General features: G+C 38.5%; 1 protein-coding gene across 1 annotated transcript; it reads left to right on the top strand.

Annotated features, from left to right (window-relative positions):
- Nucleotides 1–19,637: 19,637 nt before the first annotated feature.
- Nucleotides 19,638–22,738, top strand: LOC115985245 (transcription factor DIVARICATA). The gene is made up of 2 exons (XM_031108213.1): nt 19,638–21,138; nt 21,612–22,738. Exons 1-2 carry the CDS (start codon nt 20,705–20,707, stop codon nt 22,126–22,128), a joined length of 951 nt encoding a protein of 316 aa, XP_030964073.1. The 5' UTR covers nt 19,638–20,704; the 3' UTR covers nt 22,129–22,738.
- Nucleotides 22,739–23,031: the final 293 nt, after the last annotated feature.

The following is a 23,031-nucleotide window of genomic DNA, read 5'->3' as shown; positions in this document are numbered from 1 at the left end:
TTGAATAATTAAGCACAATGTTATTTGCTAGGATCTAAATTGGCTAATACATAGTGACAATGTAATCCTAAGTCCTATGCTCTATTTGTTGAGGGGTGAAAATTGAAAAGAGAGATGAAAAACAGTGGAAGTAAAAGGGGAGAGGAGATTATCATTGTTTAGTTTTTGGTTGCAGTGAAAAGGGAAATTGCGTGCATGGATCCGTTTGGAAGGTTTCTTTAACCCAACTCGACCTTGATGGATTGAGAGATTCCTAACCCAACCCATGTGGGTTGGATCGATTAGTTGACTGTTGAGTGCATGTTTTATACTTTATAAAAAATTTGAAATTTGAATAATTTTTTATTACTTCTTTTAATAGATTATTATGTAAAGATTTACATTATATGCCTAAATTATATTGTAAAGTTCTAAACTCATCAAAACTAAAATTTTTAAATACCACAATATAGAGAACTAAAAATAAATAAATTATGGATAATAAAATAAACTTATATATTTAGTGGATCAGGTTGGGTTCAATACTGTGGGGCCAGAGAACTTACGACCCGGCCCACTTTCCACTAAGGCCCAGGGCCCGTGCCGAGGACGAGTAGGGAAAGACCAAATGGCCTAGAGACACAGTCGAGGATAACCCTATCCTCGGCATCCCAAGACTTCAAAGGGAAGAGCGACATGTCGTCAAAGGCAGCCTCCAAAAGGCCCCCAAAAGAAGAAACGAGTAGAATAGGACCCACATGGGGGTATGGAATGGTGGTGGTTCAAGGTAAATACGTCTCCTCTGCATTGAATGCGCCCACAAACGTCTTAGCCATATTAATGAGAAAAGACGCCTGAACAGTGTGGTTTCGGTTAGCGCAACTAACAAAAAGCAGGAGGAGACAGCTGATGGGACATGTAGTTGAATAGGGACCTGCCGGATCAACAAGTGGAAGGTCAAGATCAACCGAGAGGGGCTATATAACGTGAAGACCTATGTACCAAAAAAGGGGGGCTTCCAGACGATGGAGTCCTAAAAAAGGAAGAAGAATAAGGACATGAAGCTCCTTGGACAAGGTCTAAGGACCGGAGCCACTCATGATATACCGGAATAGATTATTATTGAACACGTCAAGTTCATCCTGGTGCAAATCGCTATGAAGACCCTGATTAACTACCGTTCGGTGACCAAGGCCTAACCTTTCAAACCCACGCTCTACAAATTATATTATTTGGGCCTTTTTACGTGCGAACCCAATATCATTCTGGAGTCGTTACAAATCGAGTCCTTACAATTGGCGCCGTCTGTGGGAAGGCTTGTGTGTTGGCACAGTCGAGGATAACCCTATCCTCGGCATCCCAAGACTTCAAAGGGAAGAGCGACATGTCGTCAAAGGCAGCCTCCAAAAGGCCCCCAAAAGAAGAAACGAGTAGAATAGGACCCACATGGGGGTATGGAATGGTGGTGGTTCAAGGTAAATACGTCTCCTCTGCATTGAATGCGCCCACAAACGTCTTAGCCATATTAATGAGAAAAGACGCCTGAACAGTGTGGTTTCGGTTAGCGCAACTAACAAAAAGCAGGAGGAGGCAGCTGATGGGACATGTAGTTGAATAGGGACCTGCCGGATCAACAGGTGGAAGGTCAAGATCAACCGAGAGGGGCTATATAACGTGAAGACCTATGCACCAAAAAAGGGGGGCTTCCAGACGATGGAGTCCTAAAAAAGGAAGAAGAATAAGGACATGAAGCTCCTTGGACAAGGTCTAAGGACCGGAGCCACTCATGATATACCGGAATAGATTATTATTGAACACGTCAAGTTCATCCTGGTGCAAATCGCTATGAAGACCCTGATTAACTACCGTTCGGTGACCAAGGCCTAACCTTTCAAACCCACGCTCTACAAATTATATTATTTGGGCCTTTTTACGTGCGAACCCAATATCATTCTGGAGTCGTTACAAATCGAGTCCTTACAATTGGCGCCGTCTGTGGGAAGGCTTGTGTGTTGGCACAGTCGAGGATAACCCTATCCTCGGCATCCCAAGACTTCAAAGGGAAGAGCGACATGTCGTCAAAGGCAGCCTCCAAAAGGCCCCCAAAAGAAGAAACGAGTAGAATAGGACCCACATGGGGGTATGGAATGGTGGTGGTTCAAGGGAAATATGTCTCCTCTGCATTGAATGCGCCCACAAACGTCTTAGCCATATTAATGAGAAAAGACGCCTGAACAGTGTGGTTTCGGTTAGCGCAACTAACAAAAAGCAGGAGGAGACAGCTGATGGGACATGTAGTTGAATAGGGACCTGCCGGATCAACAGGTGGAAGGTCAAGATCAACCGAGAGGGGCTATATAACGTGAAGACCTATGCACCAAAAAAGGGGGGCTTCCAGACGATGGAGTCCTAAAAAAGGAAGAAGAATAAGGACATGAAGCTCCTTGGACAAGGTCTAAGGACCGGAGCCACTCATGATATACCGGAATAGATTATTATTGAACACGTCAAGTTCATCCTGGTGCAAATCGCTATGAAGACCCTGATTAACTACCGTTCGGTGACCAAGGCCTAACCTTTCAAACCCACGCTCTACAAATTATATTATTTGGGCCTTTTTACGTGCGAACCCAATATCATTCTGGAGTCGTTACAAATCGAGTCCTTACAATTGGCGCCGTCTGTGGGAAGGCTTGTGTGTTGGCACAGGCGGTGGGTCGAGAAAGTCCCCCCATCACTTCCAACAGCTTATTGCTAAAGTTCCACAAGGGGCTACGTTTTTTTATTAGGGGCTACGCTTCGAAGCGCCAGTAGCGCGGATGGTTATAGGGTCTTGGCCGAGGGGCTAGTCCCCCCAAACCAATGTCCCACACCTTGGCCGAGGGGCTAGTCCCCCAAACTTAAGGAAAATATCTAAGTTTTGGATAGAACCAAGGTATTGCATGGTCCTCGGACTCAAACCTATGGGGAAACCAACTACTTTAAAATCTAAGTTTTGGACAGAACCAAGGTATTGCATGGTCCTCGGACTCAAACCTATGGGGAAACCAACTACTTAAAAATCTAAGTTTTGGACAGAACCAAGGTATTACATGGTCCTCGGACTCAAACCTATGGGGAAACTAACTACTTAAAAATCTAAGTTTTGGATAGAACCAAGGTATTGCATGGTCCTCAGATTTAAACCTATGGGGAAACCAACTACTTAAAAATCTAAGTTTTGGACAGAAACAAGGTATTGCATGGTCCTCGGACTCAAACCTATGGGGAAACCAACTACTTAAAAATCTAAGTTTTAGACAGAACCAAGGTATTGCATGGTTCTCGAACTCAAACCTATGGGGAAACCAACTACTTAAAAATCTAAGTTTTGGACAGAACCAAGGTATTGCATAGTCCTCGGACTCAAACCTATGGGGAAACCAACTACTAAAGGAAATTTGGATACCAAGTTGGTCCTAACAACACACAGGACATCTCGGATGATGCCTATATCTCCACTGAAGTAGGTTCGGGCACGAATTCAACATCCTATGGGTGTGAGTAAGTTAGAGTTCCGGGATATTATTCCAAATATATCATATGCACAACCATTCATATATGTTAAGATAACTAGTTCAAAAATCGGGAGATCCGCAACAATAGTAAGCATCAGCAAGGACAACTAACATGTAATTTAAAGAAAGAAAAGAATTTCATATATATGGTTAATAAGTTCAACTACCATCAAACTACAAAGTTTTCAAAACAAAAGGGAAACGAGTTAAGTAATTAAACAGGAAACAAATATGAAGGTCGGCCAGGGCTGCTACTTCTTCAATATCGTCTTGTCCACGTCCTCGGAAGGCAGAGCAGGACTAGTCTCGGGGCCCAGGGTGACATCCCCTTCTTGGGAAGGCTGAGCGGGGTCGGTTTTGATGCTCTTGGGGACCTCAGTAAAGGGAATTGCTCGTAGGGGCTGAACAAGAATGGCTGGCTCCTTGACAACAGGAATCTGAGCTCCGACCGCAAGCTCGGCAACCTCCTTGGGCATCTCGGGACTCATACCTCCAGGTGCTACTATCGCATCATGAGGCTCTTCCCCTTCAAGTAACTCGCCAGGAGGGATGCTGATCTGTACAACTTCTGACTGAGTAACCCCTGCCTTGTGTTGATCGCTCACAACCTCGGAGCTGGTGGAAGCAGTCTCACGGATGGCTGGAGGATAAAATATGCTCTCCACCTTCCACAAATTAGACGAAGCATCCACCCCAACTCGTTTTAAGGCCTTTTCCCAAACTTGGGAGCAGTATAGCCTGCACACTCCGGGAATTTGGGCTTTAAGGAAGGCTTGGGTTTCAGCTACCCCCGTATCGTAGCCCTCCTCCTCGGCCTTATCCCTAGCAGCTTCGGCCTCATTTCTGGCAAACTCAGCCTCCTGCTTGGCCCTCACGGTTTCGTCCCGGGAAAACTCCGCCACTCCCTTAGCATTCTCTGCCATGATCAGTTTTTTCTTCAAATCACTGATCTGCTCCTTGGCTATCTGCAATTGATCCTCAGTTTCGAGTAGACGTTTTGTCTGTTCCTCGGCCTGTTTTTGGGCGCCATTTAAACCCGCCGAGGCATTATCCCTCTCTCGAATAGCCTCCTTTAAGTCCTCCTTAGCCTTTGCGAGGTCAGTCTTGGAAGCTTTGAGGGTCCGCGCAGCATCTATGCATTTGGCGCGTTTATTCTCGACGGCCTTACTCTGCTTATTTACTTCTTCCTCCATCCTATAGGTAGCCTGGAGAGCCTGTCAAGTGAGATAAATACATCGTGAGTGAAAGACCGAGAGCAAGAGTTTATAAAGTTTTAGGTTTCAAGAGTCTTACCATACCCAAGTACCTCTTCGTGCTGAGGAAAACCTCTTGCATCCTCATGTTCTTCAACTCATCCACATCGGTGGGAAGCAACATGGTTCTCCTTAGCGCGTCAGCCACATAACCGCCCTCGCCATCTCTAAGGTCCCTCATGGATGCGGTTTCCAACAATGGCCCCCCGTGAAGCATGGGGGCAGGAAGCCAAGCACTCGGCGCGGATTGGGCTTCGATCTCTTTCCCCTTGCCTTGGGCGGATTGGGCCTCGGTCCCTTTCCCTTTGCTCTAGTGCCCAATCTTTAACTGTTTCTGAACTCGCGAGGATTCATCCCTCTCCTGAGAGGATTGGGATTTTCCCCCGTCCATGGGTTCCTTCCCCTTAGGACTCCTCTTTCTCTTTGAGTCAATAGGCTCCGGCTGAGGAGGCAGAGCTGATTGATGAGGAGCAGGAAGTTTGGGGCGGGAAGATTGTGGCTGCGACTTAGTGGAGGATGACCTAGTCTGGATGGTTTAAGGCTGAGGTGGTGGAGATGAATCGTTGGATTGCGGTTTTCCCTGTGCACCCTTCCCCGGCTAGCCCTCAATGAGGTCGAATAAGCTGGTTGGGGGCTTTCTCTTAAGACCCATCTCGGCTCGGGAGGATGTTCCCACTGACAACAACTCCGCTTCGGACAAGGCTAGGTCACCTAAATCACCAGAAGGATCCTCGGATGGGTCGGCTTGGTCAAATACCCCAAATCCCTCCTCAGACTGACCCAACTCGTCTTCGTCCTCCGCTGCTTGGTGAGATGGGGAGAGGTCCACTAATGGGATGCCCTCTGGGACAAAAGATCCTTCGAAGATTGAAAATCCTGATTCGACTATGGTAATTTTTGGAAGCCGAGGATGTCTAGCGTTGATCACGTGCCTTGGGTCGGCGAATGACTTCTGAACGGGAGTGTACCTTAAGATTTTGTAAGTAGCTCTGACTTAACCATCATTGTCATTTACAAAAACTGCCGCTTGAAGAACAGTCTCCAAGTCCACCCGGTTAACTAGGTGAAAGTGACGGTGAAAGGCGTTTGGATCTGCAAGAAAAAGACATGCACACGGTTAGTAACCGAACCACATCAAATTCAAATGGCGCAAAGTATCGGCACCCTTCCATTCTCTATACCCCACCTGGTTCTCCCTCCACCATTGGGCATGGAACGCCATCATGCCATTCACCGGATACGATAAGGAAGTCCTTATTTAACCCCTTGTTGGAATCAGGGAGGCATTGGATTAGTCGAACTCTCTCGTCTCTCGTCTCTCGTCTTCATGTAATAGGATTTTCCCTTCAAATTTTGGAGATTATAGCACCAATTCACGTCATGGTGGGTCAATCTTAGCCCCATCTTTTCATTTAAGGCATCCACACAACCCAGAATCCTAAACATATTGCCGGTGCACTGGGTGGGGGCTAATCGGAAATGCCTAAGGTAACCCTTCGTTACCGGCCCTAGGGGGATTCTCATACCCCCCTCTACAAAGGCGAGAATAGGAATTACCACCTCGCCCGTCCTTCTCAGAAGGTGCCACTCTCCCATCTTACAGTACCTCAGACTCACATTGGGGGGAATCCTATAATCGGCGATGAACTTTTCCATCGCCTCTTCAGTATCAACCAGTTTCCTCAGTCTCAATTTAACCATCTCTAAGAGTTACTAAATAGACTCAACCAATGACGGGAGAAGGAGAGGAACAAGAGAAAAATAAAACCGGAAAAGAAAAAGCACGAGTTAGTGAAGGCAGAAAACTTACAGGAAAGAGGAAAGGTGCCTCGGACGGGCTTTTTGTGCTAGAGATAGACTTGAATGTGGATGAAATTTTGGATGAACCCAGAATATGTGTGCTAGAACTTTTAAGCGCAAAAGTGAAGAGACCAATCAGTTCCAAAAATCATTTGTGCCTCCCATCGAAAGTAACTGCACGAATTTTCCCGCCCATAAAGGCAAGGAAATCTCCACCGTTAGATCTCCATCACGCCGTTGAAAGTGGGAAGCACAAAGTTGCCCGCATTTAATGAGGACACGTTTCACCTTCCAAAGGCTCTAAGAACGTGTCTCGGGTAGACGAAAAGTCTCGGGAACCGATAGGTGACAAGGATTGACAAGCATTGACAGACGCCTGATGTCATCAAAACTCTCCTATCCGTCTGAGGAGCCGGATAGCAGGATTTTGAGAGGCTATTGTAGGGCCAAAGAACTTACGACCCGGCCCACTTTCCACTAGGGCCCAAGGCCCGTGCTGAGGAGGGTAGTTGCCGAGGACGAGTAGGGAAAGACCAAATGGCCTAGAGACACAGCCGAGGATGACCCTATCCTCAGCATCCCAAGACTTCAAAGGGAAGAGCGACATGTCGTCAAAGGCAGCCTCCAAAAGGCCCCCAAAAGAAGAAACGAGTAGAATGGGACCCACATAGGGGTACAGAATGGAGGTGGTTCAAGGTAAATACATCTCCTCTGTATTGAATGCGCCCACAAACGTCTTAGCCATATTAATGAGAAAAGACACCTGAACAGTGTGGTTTTGGTTAGCGCAACTAACAAAAAGCAGGGGGAGGCAGCTGATGGGACATGTAGTTGAATAGGGACCTGCCGGATCAACAGGTGGAAGGTCAAGATCAACCGAGAGGGGTTATATAACGTGAAGACCTATGCGCTAAAAAAAGGGGGCTTCCAGATGATGGAGTCCTAAAAAATGGAGAAGAATAAGGACATGAAGCTCCTTGGACAAGGTCTAAGGATTGGAGCCATTCATGACATACCGGAATAGATTATTATTGAACACGTCAGGTTCATCCTGGTGCAAATCGCTATGGAGACCCTGATTAACTACCGTTCGGTGACCAAGGCCTAGCCTTTCAAACCCACGCTCTACAAATTATATTGTTTGGGCCTTTTTACGTGTGAATCCAATATCATTCTGGGGTCATTACAAATCGAGTCCTTACAAATACCTATCAACCTGAATCCAACCCAATTTCAAACTCAAAATAAAATTCTAACCCACAACGTCAAGTTGGATTGAGTAAGGTCGGTTTTGTCAGATAAGTGGATTGAATGCACACCCATAATATTACCACATTGTTTCAAATCACAATAAATACATAATAGTAATTATTTTTTTTTTTGAAAAAATAACATTAAATTAATTTCTATCCTTACACTATTTAATCTCTCATACCAAACACATTTGGTGTAAAAATAAAATATTTTCTAGCCTTCTAACCAAATTGAATCTCACAACTCTTCACCTTTGTGGAATTAACACTCCTTTCTCTCTCTAAGGAATAGTAAAGTTCAACTTTTCTTTTCTTTTTACACTATGTTTGGAAATGGGAGAAGGTAGGGCTGTAAACGAATCGAGTTTTGTTGAGTAGTGAATGTTCAAGCTTGGCTCGTCAGGAAAAATAAAAAACTCAAGCTTGGTTTGAGCTTGAGCTCGTGGGAAAACCAAAAAGTTTGAACTTGGCTTAGCTTAGCTTGGTCTGATTAATTAGTCAAGTAAAACTCAAGCTTAATGTCAAGCTCAAACTCGAGCACAAATCAAGTTTTTGAGTTTGAGATCTAAAAAAATTACATTATTAAATGCTTAAGTCTCTAAAATTAAGAAAAAATAAAAAGAAAATAGTATACTCATTTTATCATGCATCTAGTCTTAATTATGATTAGCTATTATTCAAATTAATAATTTACATAATTAAATTCATTCATTCATCATTCCTTGTCTACAGCTTCAATAATTGTTCAAAATACAATTTTTACATTCACGTTAGATAGTGAAGGACTAGAAAAATACATGTTTGTAACTATTATGAATGAGAAAATACTAACATGTTTCATAACTTTACTTTAGATGATTGATAGGGAAGTATTATATGTGGCCTACTTAATTATTTATTTATTTTTAAATGTAACTATAGTCTAAATTGGTTCTTGATCAGTTTAAAGGGAAGGAAAAAATTAAGGTAATATAGGTAGTGGTCTCATGTTAGCCATATCATTATTAAGATGTGTGTAATGAGTATATTTAGCCAACACATATAAACTTGTAAATGAATCTATGCTTAAATTGTTGTGTATCAAGCCTAATAGTTCACGAGTTTATTCATGAACAAATTTTTTTTGCTTGGGCTCGACTTGTTTATCAAACGAGCCAAAACTACGGCTCAAGTTTAGCTTATTTATAAACAAACAAATATGAACACATTTTTTATCGAGCTGAGCCCGAATTATTTATGATCAGCTAGATTCATTTACCGCCCTAAGAGAAGAGAATAGAAAAGAAGGGAAAAGGAAGGAAGTGATATCATTTCCTCTTTTTGGTTATACAATGGAAGAGAAAAGTGAATGAGGTGGAGTGATGAACTGATGATATTTTCGCAGGTCCACTGTTTTGGTATCTACCCAATTTGAGCAAAAATGAAGGAAAGGAGAGCATTAATTGCTTGGGATCCACCACTTTATACTATAAAATGACTAATTTGTCCTTAACATTTTTAAAAAATTATAAATGGTTTAATATATGAATTTTCACTTGACTAATAAGGGCACAAAGGTAAAAGTATGTATTTTTTTTTTCCTTGGCAAACAAACAAGGGAAAGATAAAACTCTCATATTTTCGTCTTTCCTCTCTTTCCTATATCTAAACACATCAAAATGAATTTTCTTCTTTTATTTTTTATTCCCTTCCTCTATTCCTTTCTTTTCCCTTTCAATAACTACAACCAAACACGATGTTAATGTAAAAGTTCAACTCATCCAAAATGCACGTCTTTCTATTTTATTTATTTTAAGACCTCGTACTGTGCAAATAATTTAAGCTAAAAGGCAGTTTTTACTTTTTAAGAATGTTTTCGTTCATACTCATTTTATTGCTATGGGTAGGTAAACTGTAAACACTCAGTTGGGTTTTTTTTTAAAAAAAAATGAATACTATGAACCTGGTCCCCCAAGAAAGGAAGGATTTTGCAGTTATCTTAATCAAAATACATATAAATAATGTTGAGCTCCAAAACCGGTATTTTGATAAGAAGACCATAAAACAAAAAAAATAATAATAAAAATTTACCGATTACCAAAAAAAATAATAATAATAATAAAAATTTACCGTACCCATCACTGTTTTGATTCTGCTCCGATAATGACACCAGCACAATGGGAACATGGATGGATGACAAGAAGGGCAATTGTGACATTTTGTAGAGCTCGGCTTATTAATGGACACTTTGTCCCCATTGAATAGGGTGTGAGAGATTCGAGGTGAGGTGACCGATGGTGGCCTAGGTGCTTAGCTAGTCAACAAGAGAACATGTTACATGTGACGCAAAGCATCTTTGCTTTTGGGCCTGTAACAATACCTAGCCCAATGTCAGATATTTGCAATTTCCTGTACTTTGTGACATTGGTTTCCACTTTCTCAAAGTAAAAGAACATAATGGCATGGACACACGGACATGATACGGACACCACGGACATGAATAAAAACATGAACATGGGTATGGGTTTCTCAGAAAAAAAAAAAAAAAACATGGGTGTGGGTATGCATAACAGATGGTGGGGAGGGGTTGGAGGGGCCAAGACCCCTTGGGATTTTCTAAAAATTCCTTTCCTCCACTATTTTAATGTTAAAATTTTAAAATATTTAAATAAATTTTAGGTAATGCTCCCCTTTATTTGTTTTAAGGAGTATTTAAAGTATAAGTTTATAAAAATGGTCATGTTAACAGGTGCTCTTATGGTGAATTATAATAAATTATATTAGAAAATTTTTAATATCACTTTTATGGGAAACATAAAAATATATTAGAAAAATTAATTGTTTTATCATTTTTCCATAAAATATTTCTAAAAATTGTTTTTAACTTAATGCCTTTAGGGTATTGGTTAACAATACACTTAAAAAAAAATACTATAAGTAAATCTCTTTAGCAAAAGATTTTGTTGTTTCCAAAAGAGTAATGTTATATGTACAAACTATTTTACAACATTTTTACAAACTTTTAATATGACAAATTCTTACTAGTTCTAATCTGGACTATCATTAATATCACATTTTTATTTACCAATAATTATTTGATAAATGCTAAAGCCACATCAGCAGTTTATAAAAATGTTATAAAATAGTATTGTCTGTAGCATTACTCTTTCCAAAAATAAAGTCATACACATTTATATTGAGAAAGTTAAAATAGTATTGTCTGTAGCATTACTCTTTCCAAAAATAAAGTCATACACATTTATATTGAGAAAGTTAAAGCCACCGAAATATAATATATATCATCTATCGAGAATAGGGCTTTTATTGAGCTCTTCTTAAGGAATACAATTCCTATGGAGCTAACTATTTAACAACCCCCTTACGGGAAGGTAAACAGTACCCCCCCCCCTCTTCCGGAGTGAGGGTTGTTGCTGCTCTAATTCACTACCGGTATAGGCATAGGGACTCGAAAAAGCCTGTGTTAAGCAAAGTGCATTCTCACAGGTTCTTTCGAAGTTGTAAAACAAGCGAAGCGATAGAGCAAGCGAAGCGAAGCGGAGGTCAAGTCTATTCTTGCCAATAGCCCATAGCAGACAAGGGCTTTGGCTTGGTCTCCATTGAGAATATTTTCTAGCTTTGCCATTGTGGGTACAGGTACAGTACGACGGCATAAGCAATTTTTGAAAGATTATAGCATGATATGACAAATAAGACATCATTATGATACGAGTATGATACAGATATGACATTAGCACGACACTCCAAATAAAGTTTCCATGCATTGTAGGTAAAAAAAAAAAAAAAAAAAAAAAAAAACATACATAAGAGATGAAATGAAATGAAATTCTAATATGAGTTCAAAATGATAACTCGGTGCATTGCCTCTAACATTCTAACGGATTCCAATTTTGGTGGACAACTAGAACAATTATTGCAACAATTCTTTTTCATGTGAATGAAGATCTATTAATACCTTTTAGGTCACCAACATTGATCGACATCAGCCAATTTTAGTAATATAAAAAGTTAAAACTCCATTTTGGTGTGTGAAGCGTGAATAGTGAACCTCTTTTTAAAATTTCGCCCCCACTCTTTCATTGATTTTTCCAGTCAACCCTCTTAGGAATATTATATCTTGTACACTAGCCTAAACACATGTTAAGAGATTGATCTCAGAGTGTTTGATTGGATGAATGAAATAGAAAAATGATAGAAAATATTTTAGTTTTTTCTTATATATGTTTCCTAATGATGATGGAAAAGTGAAAAAAAAAAAAAAAAAAAAAAAAAAAAAAAAAAAAAAAAAAAAAAAAAAAAAAAAAAAACAAAAACAAAAACAAAACAAAACAAAACAAAAACCGATTTGCATAAATTTAAAGTTATACTTTTTTTCTTATCTTTTTCTTCCCATTTGTGAGAATGGTTTTTGGTGGATCCCTAGGAAAATCTTCACCCACCTTTTTTTTTTCCATTATCCTCATTTTTTGCTCTCTTTAAAAAAGAAAAAGAAAAAACTTCCAACCTCTCTCTCTCTCTTAAAAGGTCATTTTGAATGGTAGACGGTGACTTCTTTGGGTTTTGTTGTTATCGGACAATGGATTGAGTTGATTGGACGATGATTGAGGTGGCAATGTGGCATCAGGCATGAGAGGTTAGGTCTTAGATAGTGTGGAGATTTAGGCTTAGCTGAACTAGGTTTTTTGGTGTTGATGTTGATCTATTTGAGGAGAGTTAGTTTGTTGTTGAAGTATAGGTTTAATTATGGTGATTGTTGGGCCGAGTTGTAAGGCCAGAAGGTAGATTAGTCCGCCACAAATTCCACATCAAAGAATAGAAAAAGATGGGGCTTGAGGTATGGCATGGTTAAAATAGTGATGTAGGTTGGCAGTGGCTGTTGTCGGGGGATAACATGATGGACTGATTTGGCTTGATAGGGTTTTGTGCGGCAAAATGTGGGTTCATGGAGGTTGGTGGTGGTGGTGGTGGTGGTGTGAGGTGCTATGGCATGAGGTTGTTCATTTAGCTTCAATTTGATGAATATTCTAAGAGCCCCCCCCCCCCTTTTTTTTTTTTTTTTAAATATCATTCAAAATAAAAGAGGGTAAATTATTTATTATTTGAACAGAAGTGTAAACGAAGTTTTCAAAAAGAATGTATCATTTTAGGAGTAGTCAAACAATTTGGAAAATATGCTACATTAATCTTTAAGTAAGATCATTTATTTACCACCGGGCCTGTTGGCCCAAGTGGTACCCAGTCTCCTTAGTGACCTTCAGCTCAGGGGTTCGAGCCCCTACACCTGCATAAACAATTACCTAGCAAAAGAATATAATGTAGGCTACGTAATTAGGGCTGAGTACAACATTCATCAATGTGGTGAATGATTATTGGTAAATGAAAAATTGTTATTAATAGTGGGTTTAGATAAAAACTAATAAGACATTTGTCACATCAACAGTTTGTAAAAATGTTATAAAATAGTTTGTGCATATAACACTTCTCTTACTCATAATTATTTGGAAAATACTAAAGCCACACTAGCATTTTGTAAAAATGTTGTAAAATAGTTTGTATTTGTAGCATTATTTTTAAATTATAACATCATATTTTCATTTATTAATAATCACTCACCACATCAGTAGTTAGTAAAAAAAATTGTCTCTTTCACTTTTTTATTGTGTAATTATAAAATGTGTATCATAATTGTAGAGATAGAGGGCCCAAAAATGGATATTGTTCCGTGGGCTATGTCCGAGGATATTAAATCATCTGAGGACAGGTAGACACGAACAGAGGCATACAAGTTAGTAGTCCGTGGAAGAAGTCTTGCCATAAGGGATTAGGAGTGTAGTTTGAGGAGAAATACCTCCTCGGCTAAGCAAAGTAGAGGTTAAAAGTCCGACCTTTCGTCAAGATCAAGGCACCAAACGATCATACTGGTAAGGATAAGCATCAAAAGGGGATAAGACAAAGGAAAGTTGAGAAATATCTAAGAAGAAAGTTGTTACTACCGCATTGAATGCTCTGCAACTAACTTCCTGGCCGCATTAATGTAGAGGTAATACTTGAACAATAACATTCAGCCTTACAGCTACCCATAAAGACTTGAAGAAGATGCTAATGAGACAAGTATCAAAGCCAGCAATCTGATCTACACGTGGAGAACTGAGATGGACTAAAAAATGAGAATATAAATAAGAAAGACCCCATTACAAAGGGGGGATGAGAGAATCTGTAAGAAAGGGACTGTACACTTAAGAACTATAATGTTATTTGGGTCCAAGAGAAATATATAAAAACAACCTTCTTTGGACTTTGCTGAGAAGGATTTTCCTTTCACAAAACTGTTTATTTATACTTTCAAGTAACATTCAGTCTACTGTAATTGTTGTCGAACTTATTAGAGTTCAATTTCTAACTCACTCTTTACAAATTTATTGTTTTAGGCTCTTTGGATATTTGTCCATTTTACTTAGGCTTTGGGGAGCAAAACGTGCCCTTATAATAATTATATAGATTTTAAATTTAAATTTTTTCAAAATTTTTTATACTATTAATTTGTATTTCGGTCATGAATTTAAATTCTAAAAACTTTAATCTATCTATAAATCATTGATTTGTTTTATTGTATAAATCTTTGATTTGTTTTATTGGTAAATGTAAAAAGAAATTAAAATTAAAATATGAAGAAAGAAAAAGAAAAGTACTAGAAAGTAATATTCCAACAAAAATTTCAAAGGTGCTACCATAATAACAATGACTGAGGAAGGCGGTTTTGGGGACCTGGAAGCCGTATAGATTTCCAACAGAGAGAAAAGAGAGGACAAAGACATAAGCAGTGGAGCAGTTGGTCACATCAAGAAGGGGACCGCTTGGTTGTATTGGTTGAGAGAGAGAGAAAGAGTGACGGTGGAGCTCAACCAACTTGGTCGGCGCGTGCCCCACGCTCCGTTTACGAGTTTGACATGTGAACCTTTTTAACTGGTGTTTCGTGGGTCCTACTCTTTTGTCGGTCTCTGATTAGTGCCTTTTCTACACGCGCTAATCAAAGCGCGTGGAGTATATAATAATTCTCCTACTCAATTCCACTAACCAACAACGCAGAAAAAAAAAAAAAAAAAAAAAGTTGTGAAGAGATGTGAGAGGCGGTGGTTGGCTGGCTATAGCCAAAGAGTTACAATTATGTGTGGTTGGTCCCATGATTAGAGTTTTTAACGTTCTGACGTGGATTTAGCTAATTGGAGGGTAACCCAAGTTGTCAGCTTCTGCCTTGGACTGAGTAGTGCAGCTTGTTTGAACCGATGCAATAGTGCCACGTGTGTGAGAATCAGTGCCCTTGTGAAGGGCCCAGGTTCTCTCTCTGCCTTGAGATCATAACCCATATATTCAATTATGTGGGGGAGGCTGTCCAATGAGAACGCTAGTAACTTGTAACAGTGTGGGGGGGGCCCACAGCATTAACTTGCAAATGCTAGGGGTAAACTTATTTAGAGCATTCACACTCCCAAACGACAGAAAAAAAATAAAAAAATAAAAAAAATAAAAATTTGCATCTTCAAAAAATTATTTTATTTATTTTACTTTACTATTTTAATAAGGGTTATGTTATGTTAACACGTGTTTTTAGAATATTTATTAATAGATTACTTTATTAATTGTTTTAATATCACTTTCATAAGAAAGAAATATAAAATTGTCAAAAAAATTAGTTTTTTTTTTTCATAAAATTTTTTCAACTAATACTATTAAGGTATTCATTAATTTTTGGGGTAATTACACATAATTTATTTGTGGCTTGACTGAAAATCACTTTGCCTACCTATAGTTTGAAAAGTGTCACTTTAAACACCTGTGGTATGTTTCGTTTGTTTTCTGTAACTCACTTCTATTAAAATCAGGGATAAATAGGTATTTTTGCTCAAATTTTATGTCTCTCTCCTCCAAAAAAAAAAAAAAAGACACTAAAACAAGAGAAAATAAGATCAAAAGACGCTATTTGTAAAAATTTAGAAACTTGTCTCAAGAACTCCAATAAATCATAAACTATATTTTTGTAACACACTCAAAAGAAAATAACACAAAAGGAAAATTTTACTTAACCCATTAACTTATTTTCTTCGCTATACATTAATTTATTCCTCACGCTCTTTCTGCCCCTCTCTCTCTCTCTGTGTTCTGTACATGTCTCTCTCATCTCTCACACTCCAGTTCAGATCGTCGGCAGTTTTGGGTCGTGGTGGCTTAGGTGATGACTGTGGAGGAGTATGAGTTGGCTGTGTTGGTTGGGTATGGGTTTTGAGGAGGAGCACGGTGTTGGATTAGGTCTAGGTTTTGATGAGGAGCATGACGTTGGGTTGGATCTGGGTTTTGAGTTATGTTTTCTTCTTCTTTTTCACTTCCATGTCTTTCTTTTAGCTTTTGATTTTCTTTTCAACTTTACTGTGGATGGGTTAGATCTTGTGTAGAATTAATTTTGTTTTTATTTAAATTCTTTCTCCAGCAAAAACAATCCCAGCAACCAAAACTCAAACAAAATTCTGGAAAAAAAATCTCAGCAATCACCGAAACTTAAAATCAAACACATGAACCAAGCCTAGCAACCACCACGACACAAATCGCATACCCAAACCACAACCCACCACTGTACCAAACCCAGCAACCAATGCCACCACGAGACACTGATCTGCCACATCTCCACCACCTCACGCATGCCGATCTCAACACCACGATCTGCCAAACGCCCACAGCCCACGTCGGTAGACTCACTTTGGTGAAGAGTTCTGAGAATTGAGAGGGAGTTTGACAGAGAAGAGGAAAGAAAGAGTGAGATAAATTTTCACAAAACCCTCCCTTTTCCACCACCCCACGCACATCGATCTTAACACTACAATTTGCCAAACGCCCACGTCCCATGCCAGTAGACCCATTCTGGTGAAGAGTTCTGAGAATTGAAAGGGATTTTGACTGAGAAGAGGAAAGAAAGAGTGAGATAAATTTTCACAAAACCCTCCCTTTTAATCTTGTTTCTCTTGCATTTTTGTGCTATTTTTTATTTTGAGAGGAGAGAGACATAAAATTTGAGCAAAAATACCTATTTACCCATGATTTTAACAGAGGTGGGTTATGGAAAACAAACAGAACATACCTCAGGTGGGTAAAGTGACACTTTTTAAACCACGGGTAGGCAAAGTGATTTTCGCCCAAACGCCCAAACCACAAGTGGGTTTAGTGTAATTACCCATTAATTTTTCTATTTTAATGATACACCATATATCTCATATTTTGACTTTCTTATTATTACCGCTATAATTATGTGCTTTGCATTCTATAATTTATTCTTTTTATGAGATTAAAATAAATGGGTGGAATAAAATAATAGTATTTACGATAGAGATGTTGCTACAATGGACATCTATTTTTAGATGTTATCGTGGCAAAATTCAAAAATCTTTACCGTGTTAAAGCATCCTGCGTAAGTTAAGCAATTGGTATTACAATAAAGGTGAAAACACCATTTTGACCCTTATATTTTTGGTGTAACAGTTAATTTGGTCTCTATATTTTGGTAGCGGTCAATTTGGTCCCTGTTATTTTTAACTTACAATCAATTTGGTCCCTGCCGTTAAATCATTAACGGAAAATGCGTATGTGACAAATGTTTTGCATTATTGGTGCACATGTGGCTAAAATAATAATATAAAATCAAATAATTAAATATTAAAAAAATCCATGTATGCATTTTAATAAAAAAGAAAATTTCACGTCAAACAAAAAATCCTGAAAAAATTAATTGAAAGAAACAAATAAAGTAAGTGAATTGAAAAAAACTCTTCAATTTCTTTTATTTACTTTTGTATTTTTGCATTTTCTCAGTTACCAAACACGATACCTAGCAAACACAGCAATCTGAAGCCAAACACTAATCACAATTATCAACACTCAAATGTTCATTTCTATTCTTTCTCTTTTCTTATATTTCCCAGCAAATAGACTCAGACCCTTCTCTCACAGACTAGCTCTCTTTCTCTTTCTCTCTCTTCCTCTCTTAGTTCAGAGTGGTCACGGTGGAGCTTGGGCTTGATGGGGAATCTCAATCTCGATGGGTCAAGGCAGTGGTGTTGGGCTTGATGGTGGTGGGTCTGCTCAGATCAATTGAGCAACGCGGGTGGGTGTTGAAACGACAAAGGATTAGGATCCAGATGTGGGTCTTGTGGGATATCATCATATCATCTTCAATTAGTTTAGAGTTTGAGTTCAATTCCAATTGTTATTTCAATGTTAACATTATCAGGCGCTTTAGTGTCTTTTGCTAAGTAGTAGTAGTAGTTGTTGTGAGTCCTTTATTTTTTATTTGAGCCCTTATTCTTTTGAAGATTATGTTGTAAATTCTGGTAAAAAACTAGTAGAGCACTCTTGAATAAAATCGTCAGGAAATTATCCCAAATTTGTCCACAAAGTTCATGATTTCCTTAATCAAATCCACACTCATCCATTGCTTATTTTTTGTGTTTCTTTTGTTTTCATTCACTTGCTAGCCGCCATAGCCATAGGTAAGGATAATAATATCATGTACATACTCGCGAAGTGGAATCGTTAGAGTGGTGAAAGGATTGATATGGTTTGGGCAAGTTGAGATCTTTTCAGTGTTTGTTCGTGATTGGTGTTTGCTAGGTTCTATTTGTGTGTTTAATTTGGTAAAGGGTTTCATAATGTTGGGATTTTCAAATTGCTTTGCGTGTGGGAGGTATGAAAGCGTAAGAAGAATAGAAAAAGAAAATAAAAGAAATTGTGGATTTAAAAAAAAATCATTTTCTTTATTTGTTTCTTTCAATTAGTTTTTTCAGAATTCCTTGTTTGAAGTGGAATTTTCTTTTTTATTAAAATGCATACGTGGATTTTTTAAATATTTAATTATTTTATTTTAAATTATTATTTTAGCCACATGTGCATCAACAATGTAAAACGTTTGTAACGTACGCATTTTTTGTTAATGAATTAACGGCAGAGACCAAATTGATTGCAAGTTAAAAATAATAGGGACCAAATTAACCGCTACCAAAATGTAGGGACTAAATTGACTGTTACACTAAAATGTAGGGACCAAAATTGTGTTTTTTTGCCTACAATAAATGTAAAATAGTTACAACCACATTTTAAAGCACCAAATGAGAATACCTTTTTAGAGTTTTGTACCGATAATTTTTTTTTTAATAATTTTCTACCAACAATTGTTAAAGTAAAATTTCCACAATTCAACAATTTTTTGGAAGTAATTATTAAGTATAGTAATATGGTGTTTCATTTTCTAACATTTGTGATATGATCCATTACAAACATGAAAGAATAAAAACACATCTTACTCGAAAATTTCCTAATTTCCTAATAATTTAGTCCAACTTCTATTTACTTTTTTTGACTTTCAACATATAGGGAAGAGCAAGACTCATTTTATTCTCTTTATCCATTTGAGCACCGATTGCCCTTCACATCTCTCTTTACTAATTTACCATTGATCTGGACCGTTGATTTAACGGCTAGGCTACATCTTGAATCTGACAGCAACAACAAAAAAAACACAATAATTATCTGATCAAATATGGTCAAAGAGTATTTTCCTAAAGTCATGTCATCATACGGTAAGTGCAATAATGACTAAAGTGCAGTACAGGTGAGCTTCCATCATTCATCATGGGCTGCCAGTCCTTGTTTTATCCACACATCAAACTTAGAAAGAAAAATAAAAATGGCCTTCACTAAGTATTTATTTAATTTAAATTAATTTTTGAAACAAATAGAGAGAGAGCAGTCTTCAACAGAGGGAGGGTGTATCATAATAAGGGAAAACTTTCCTTAAGTTGCACTATCCACAAACGCTATCCCAACCAATCATAGCCCACCACCTTCAAACCCAGCTTTTCTCTGTCTCTCTCTCTCCCAAAGATTTTAAGCAAAATTTAGATTCATTCCTCGAAGCTTTACCAAACTTGCTTTTCAGTTTCTTAATTTTTTTTTTCTCTAGTATCATTTACTTCTTTTCTTTCTTCTCTTTTCTTTGTAGCTCAGGCCACAGTGAAAAGAAAGAAAGAAGAGATCTTGACCAGCCTTTTTTTCTTGAACTCTAATTTCCTTGAGAATTCAACTTCAACAGCCAATTGGGTATTCATTTCTAGCTTGTTTGATTCCTTTTCTGAGTCCTCAGCTTCCTTTTTCTTACCCAATTGGAATTGGGATTTCAAGGGTGTTCAGCTATTTAAAGATACAAGTGTTAGTTAACTCTAACTCGAAAGTTCTCAGCTTTTGAATTCTGGTCAATTTTCTGCTCCATTTTTCTTGAAATAGTATCTGGGTCCTTGCTGTTTGGTTCTATTTCTGCTTGTTTTCCTTGGAAGGCCATTGGGTTCAGATCTCAGTTGTCAGTACTCGTCAGTTTGTGGTACTTCTAGGGCTGTATAATAATGGAGCAGCTAAATTAATTTTCAATTTTGAATTAATTTGGTGACATTTTGTTTTGTTTTTGGTTCTTTGAAAAGGTGGGCCTTTTTTTTAGATTCCTCTTTCTCATGGTATGCCTATGCAATTGCTATGCACAAAAAAGGAAAAGGTATTCTGATTCCTTTCAAAATGCTTCATGATTTAACATTGATATTATTATTTCCCTGAAACCTCAACCTCCAGTCCACCACTCTGCATTTTCATTCTCCTCTGTCTCTCTCTGCCTTTTCCTCTGTTTTCACCAATATTCAAAAACCTCAAATTTGCAATTAAAAAAAAAAAAAAAAAAAAAACAAAAACATATATAAAAGTCGCAACCAGTAACCAGTTCACAAAGCTCCTACTTCTGCGGGGTTTGCGAGAGGTGATTGGTCTCGGAATTAGTTGGTGCATGGTAAATTGGGACGTGATGAAGTGGGAAACTGAAATTCTGCCCCCTAATTGGGGTCTGGACCACGAGAGCAAGAGCTCGAAATGGACTCCGGCGGAGAACAAGTTGTTCGAAAACGCGCTGGCCGTGTACGACAAGGAGTCCCCGGATCGATGGCTCAAAGTGGCGGCCATGATCCCCGGAAAGACTGTTGGGGATGTGATGAAGCAATACAGAGACTTGGAAGTTGATGTTAATAATATAGAGGCAGGGCTTATACCAATTCCTGGTTACACTACCTCCACTTCACCATTCACATTGGATTGGAATAGCCATGCCCTTGCCTATGATGGGTTTAGACAAACCTATAGCATCGCCGGAAAGAGATCTTCCTCGGCCCGCCCAACTGAGCAGGAGAGAAAGAAAGGGGTTCCATGGACAGAGGAGGAGCATAAGTAAGTCTTTATTATTATAAGTTTTGCATTTTTGTTTCATTTTCTTGCTTCTGCTTGTTTTTTACGTAATGCTAGAGTTTTAAATGTGATATCTGATACGGCACAAAACTTTAGTACATAGTTCAGAACCTGAACTGGGATTGGTTTGGTTTGGTTTCGTTTGAGATCAATAAAAATCTACTTTTTAGGATATGATATGATATTATAATTTATAAGTCATAACAACAAAGCATAAATTCTTGGAATTGTCTTTAGGGGGATATATAATTTATGAAGTTTATGGTATTTTATGCATGTACATGTGACCCAGTGGCCAAAACACTGTTGAGATTGTGGTTAGGATTTTTTCATTCATTTGTAGTTCATTAAATTACTTCACTGTTTTAGGGGAGGAACTTTTCCAGGTAGTTATTCGTTTTGATCTTCGTTTTTCCCATGTTTTTTTGACATGAAATTTTAATCATCTCCTGCAGATTGTTTCTGATGGGACTGAAAAAGTATGGCAAAGGGGACTGGAGAAATATCTCGCGCAATTTTGTTGTGACTAGGACACCAACTCAGGTGGCTAGCCATGCTCAGAAGTACTTCATCAGGCAGCTTTCTGGAGGGAAAGATAAGCGGAGAGCAAGCATCCATGATATTACTACTGTTAATCTCATTGACATGAAAAGTCCTTCACCAGACAATAAAAGACCCCCATCCCCGGAACACTCTACAGTGCTTCACCACCATCACAACCAGCAGCAGTCAAATTCCGCAGCCACGGGCAGAACACCTTTTCAATGGAATCAGCCAATTGGTGGAGGTGGAGCAACCATGGCTTTCAACCAAGCATATGGGAATGTGTTCATGACCACTCCTTATAACTCTTATGGGATAAAATTGGAGGGTCAAAATCTGCACAGAGGTGTTGCTCATGAATCTTACAATATTGGACCTCAAAATATGGTTTTCCAAATGCATTCTGCGCAGCACTACTCCCATGGATGAGATAGCAGTTGTTTTGATTCTTAATGGCTTGAACCGCCATCTCTCTATTCTATTTGCTAGTATAGCTGTGTTTGTGCTTTTTTCATGGTTTTATGTGAATATGTTATTCAGAACATGGGTTAGTCCATAGTATATCAACTTGAAGTGGACAAGGATTGTCTTTTCCTCATGAAACTTCCAAATTCTGAACTGTGAAATTGAGTGGAAAAGAGTCTCAAACATGGGACTGATAAATGGGAGTTCTGAAGTTTTTGGATAGGTCACATTCTTTTGTACTCAGAGGACCTAATAATGCTAGTTCCTGCAAAGACATAGGAAATACTTTTGAAGCAAAAAGGTCAATCACACAGTTGACAGTCCATCATTTGATACCTCAAGAATGGTTCTGTCTAAGATGAGATTAGAATGCAGAGTGATTATGCATTAATAAGCAAACCTATGAAAGTCCAAGTTTGCATGGAGAGATGAAGGCATTAGTGAGATAAGTTTCTTAAATCATAAGTTGAAGGCATTGTATCTATTTCATTTGGAGAGGATCCTTTTCCAGAATGTTTTAGGATAGACCTGTCTACATATTTCAACTTGCAAAAGAAGGGTTATTAAATTCTATGCGCATTTCACATGACCAGTTAATATCATGCTTAAGAAAATTAAGTGAAATTTGTCAAATGACTCGAACCTCAAATATTTGCAGGCATGGCTGAATTCAAGAGCAAAAGCTCCTTATGAGTTATGTGAATCCAATCAAAACATTTTTGGAATCCTAGGTGGCTTTGCCTAATGGAATAGTGTTTTGTCTATGAACAGTCTAATATTAATTTGTGCACTTTACACGTATTATTGGGACAAAAGTCACAAAACTAAACCAATAGATTGGATGCTCATTTAAAATTGGCCGAGTCA

Source organism: Quercus lobata, chromosome 1, assembly GCF_001633185.2.
Source record: "Quercus lobata isolate SW786 chromosome 1, ValleyOak3.0 Primary Assembly, whole genome shotgun sequence".
NCBI lineage: Eukaryota > Viridiplantae > Streptophyta > Magnoliopsida > Fagales > Fagaceae > Quercus > Quercus lobata.
Note: the sequence above shows the minus strand (reverse complement) of the source record. Positions and strands in the feature narration are given on the sequence as shown.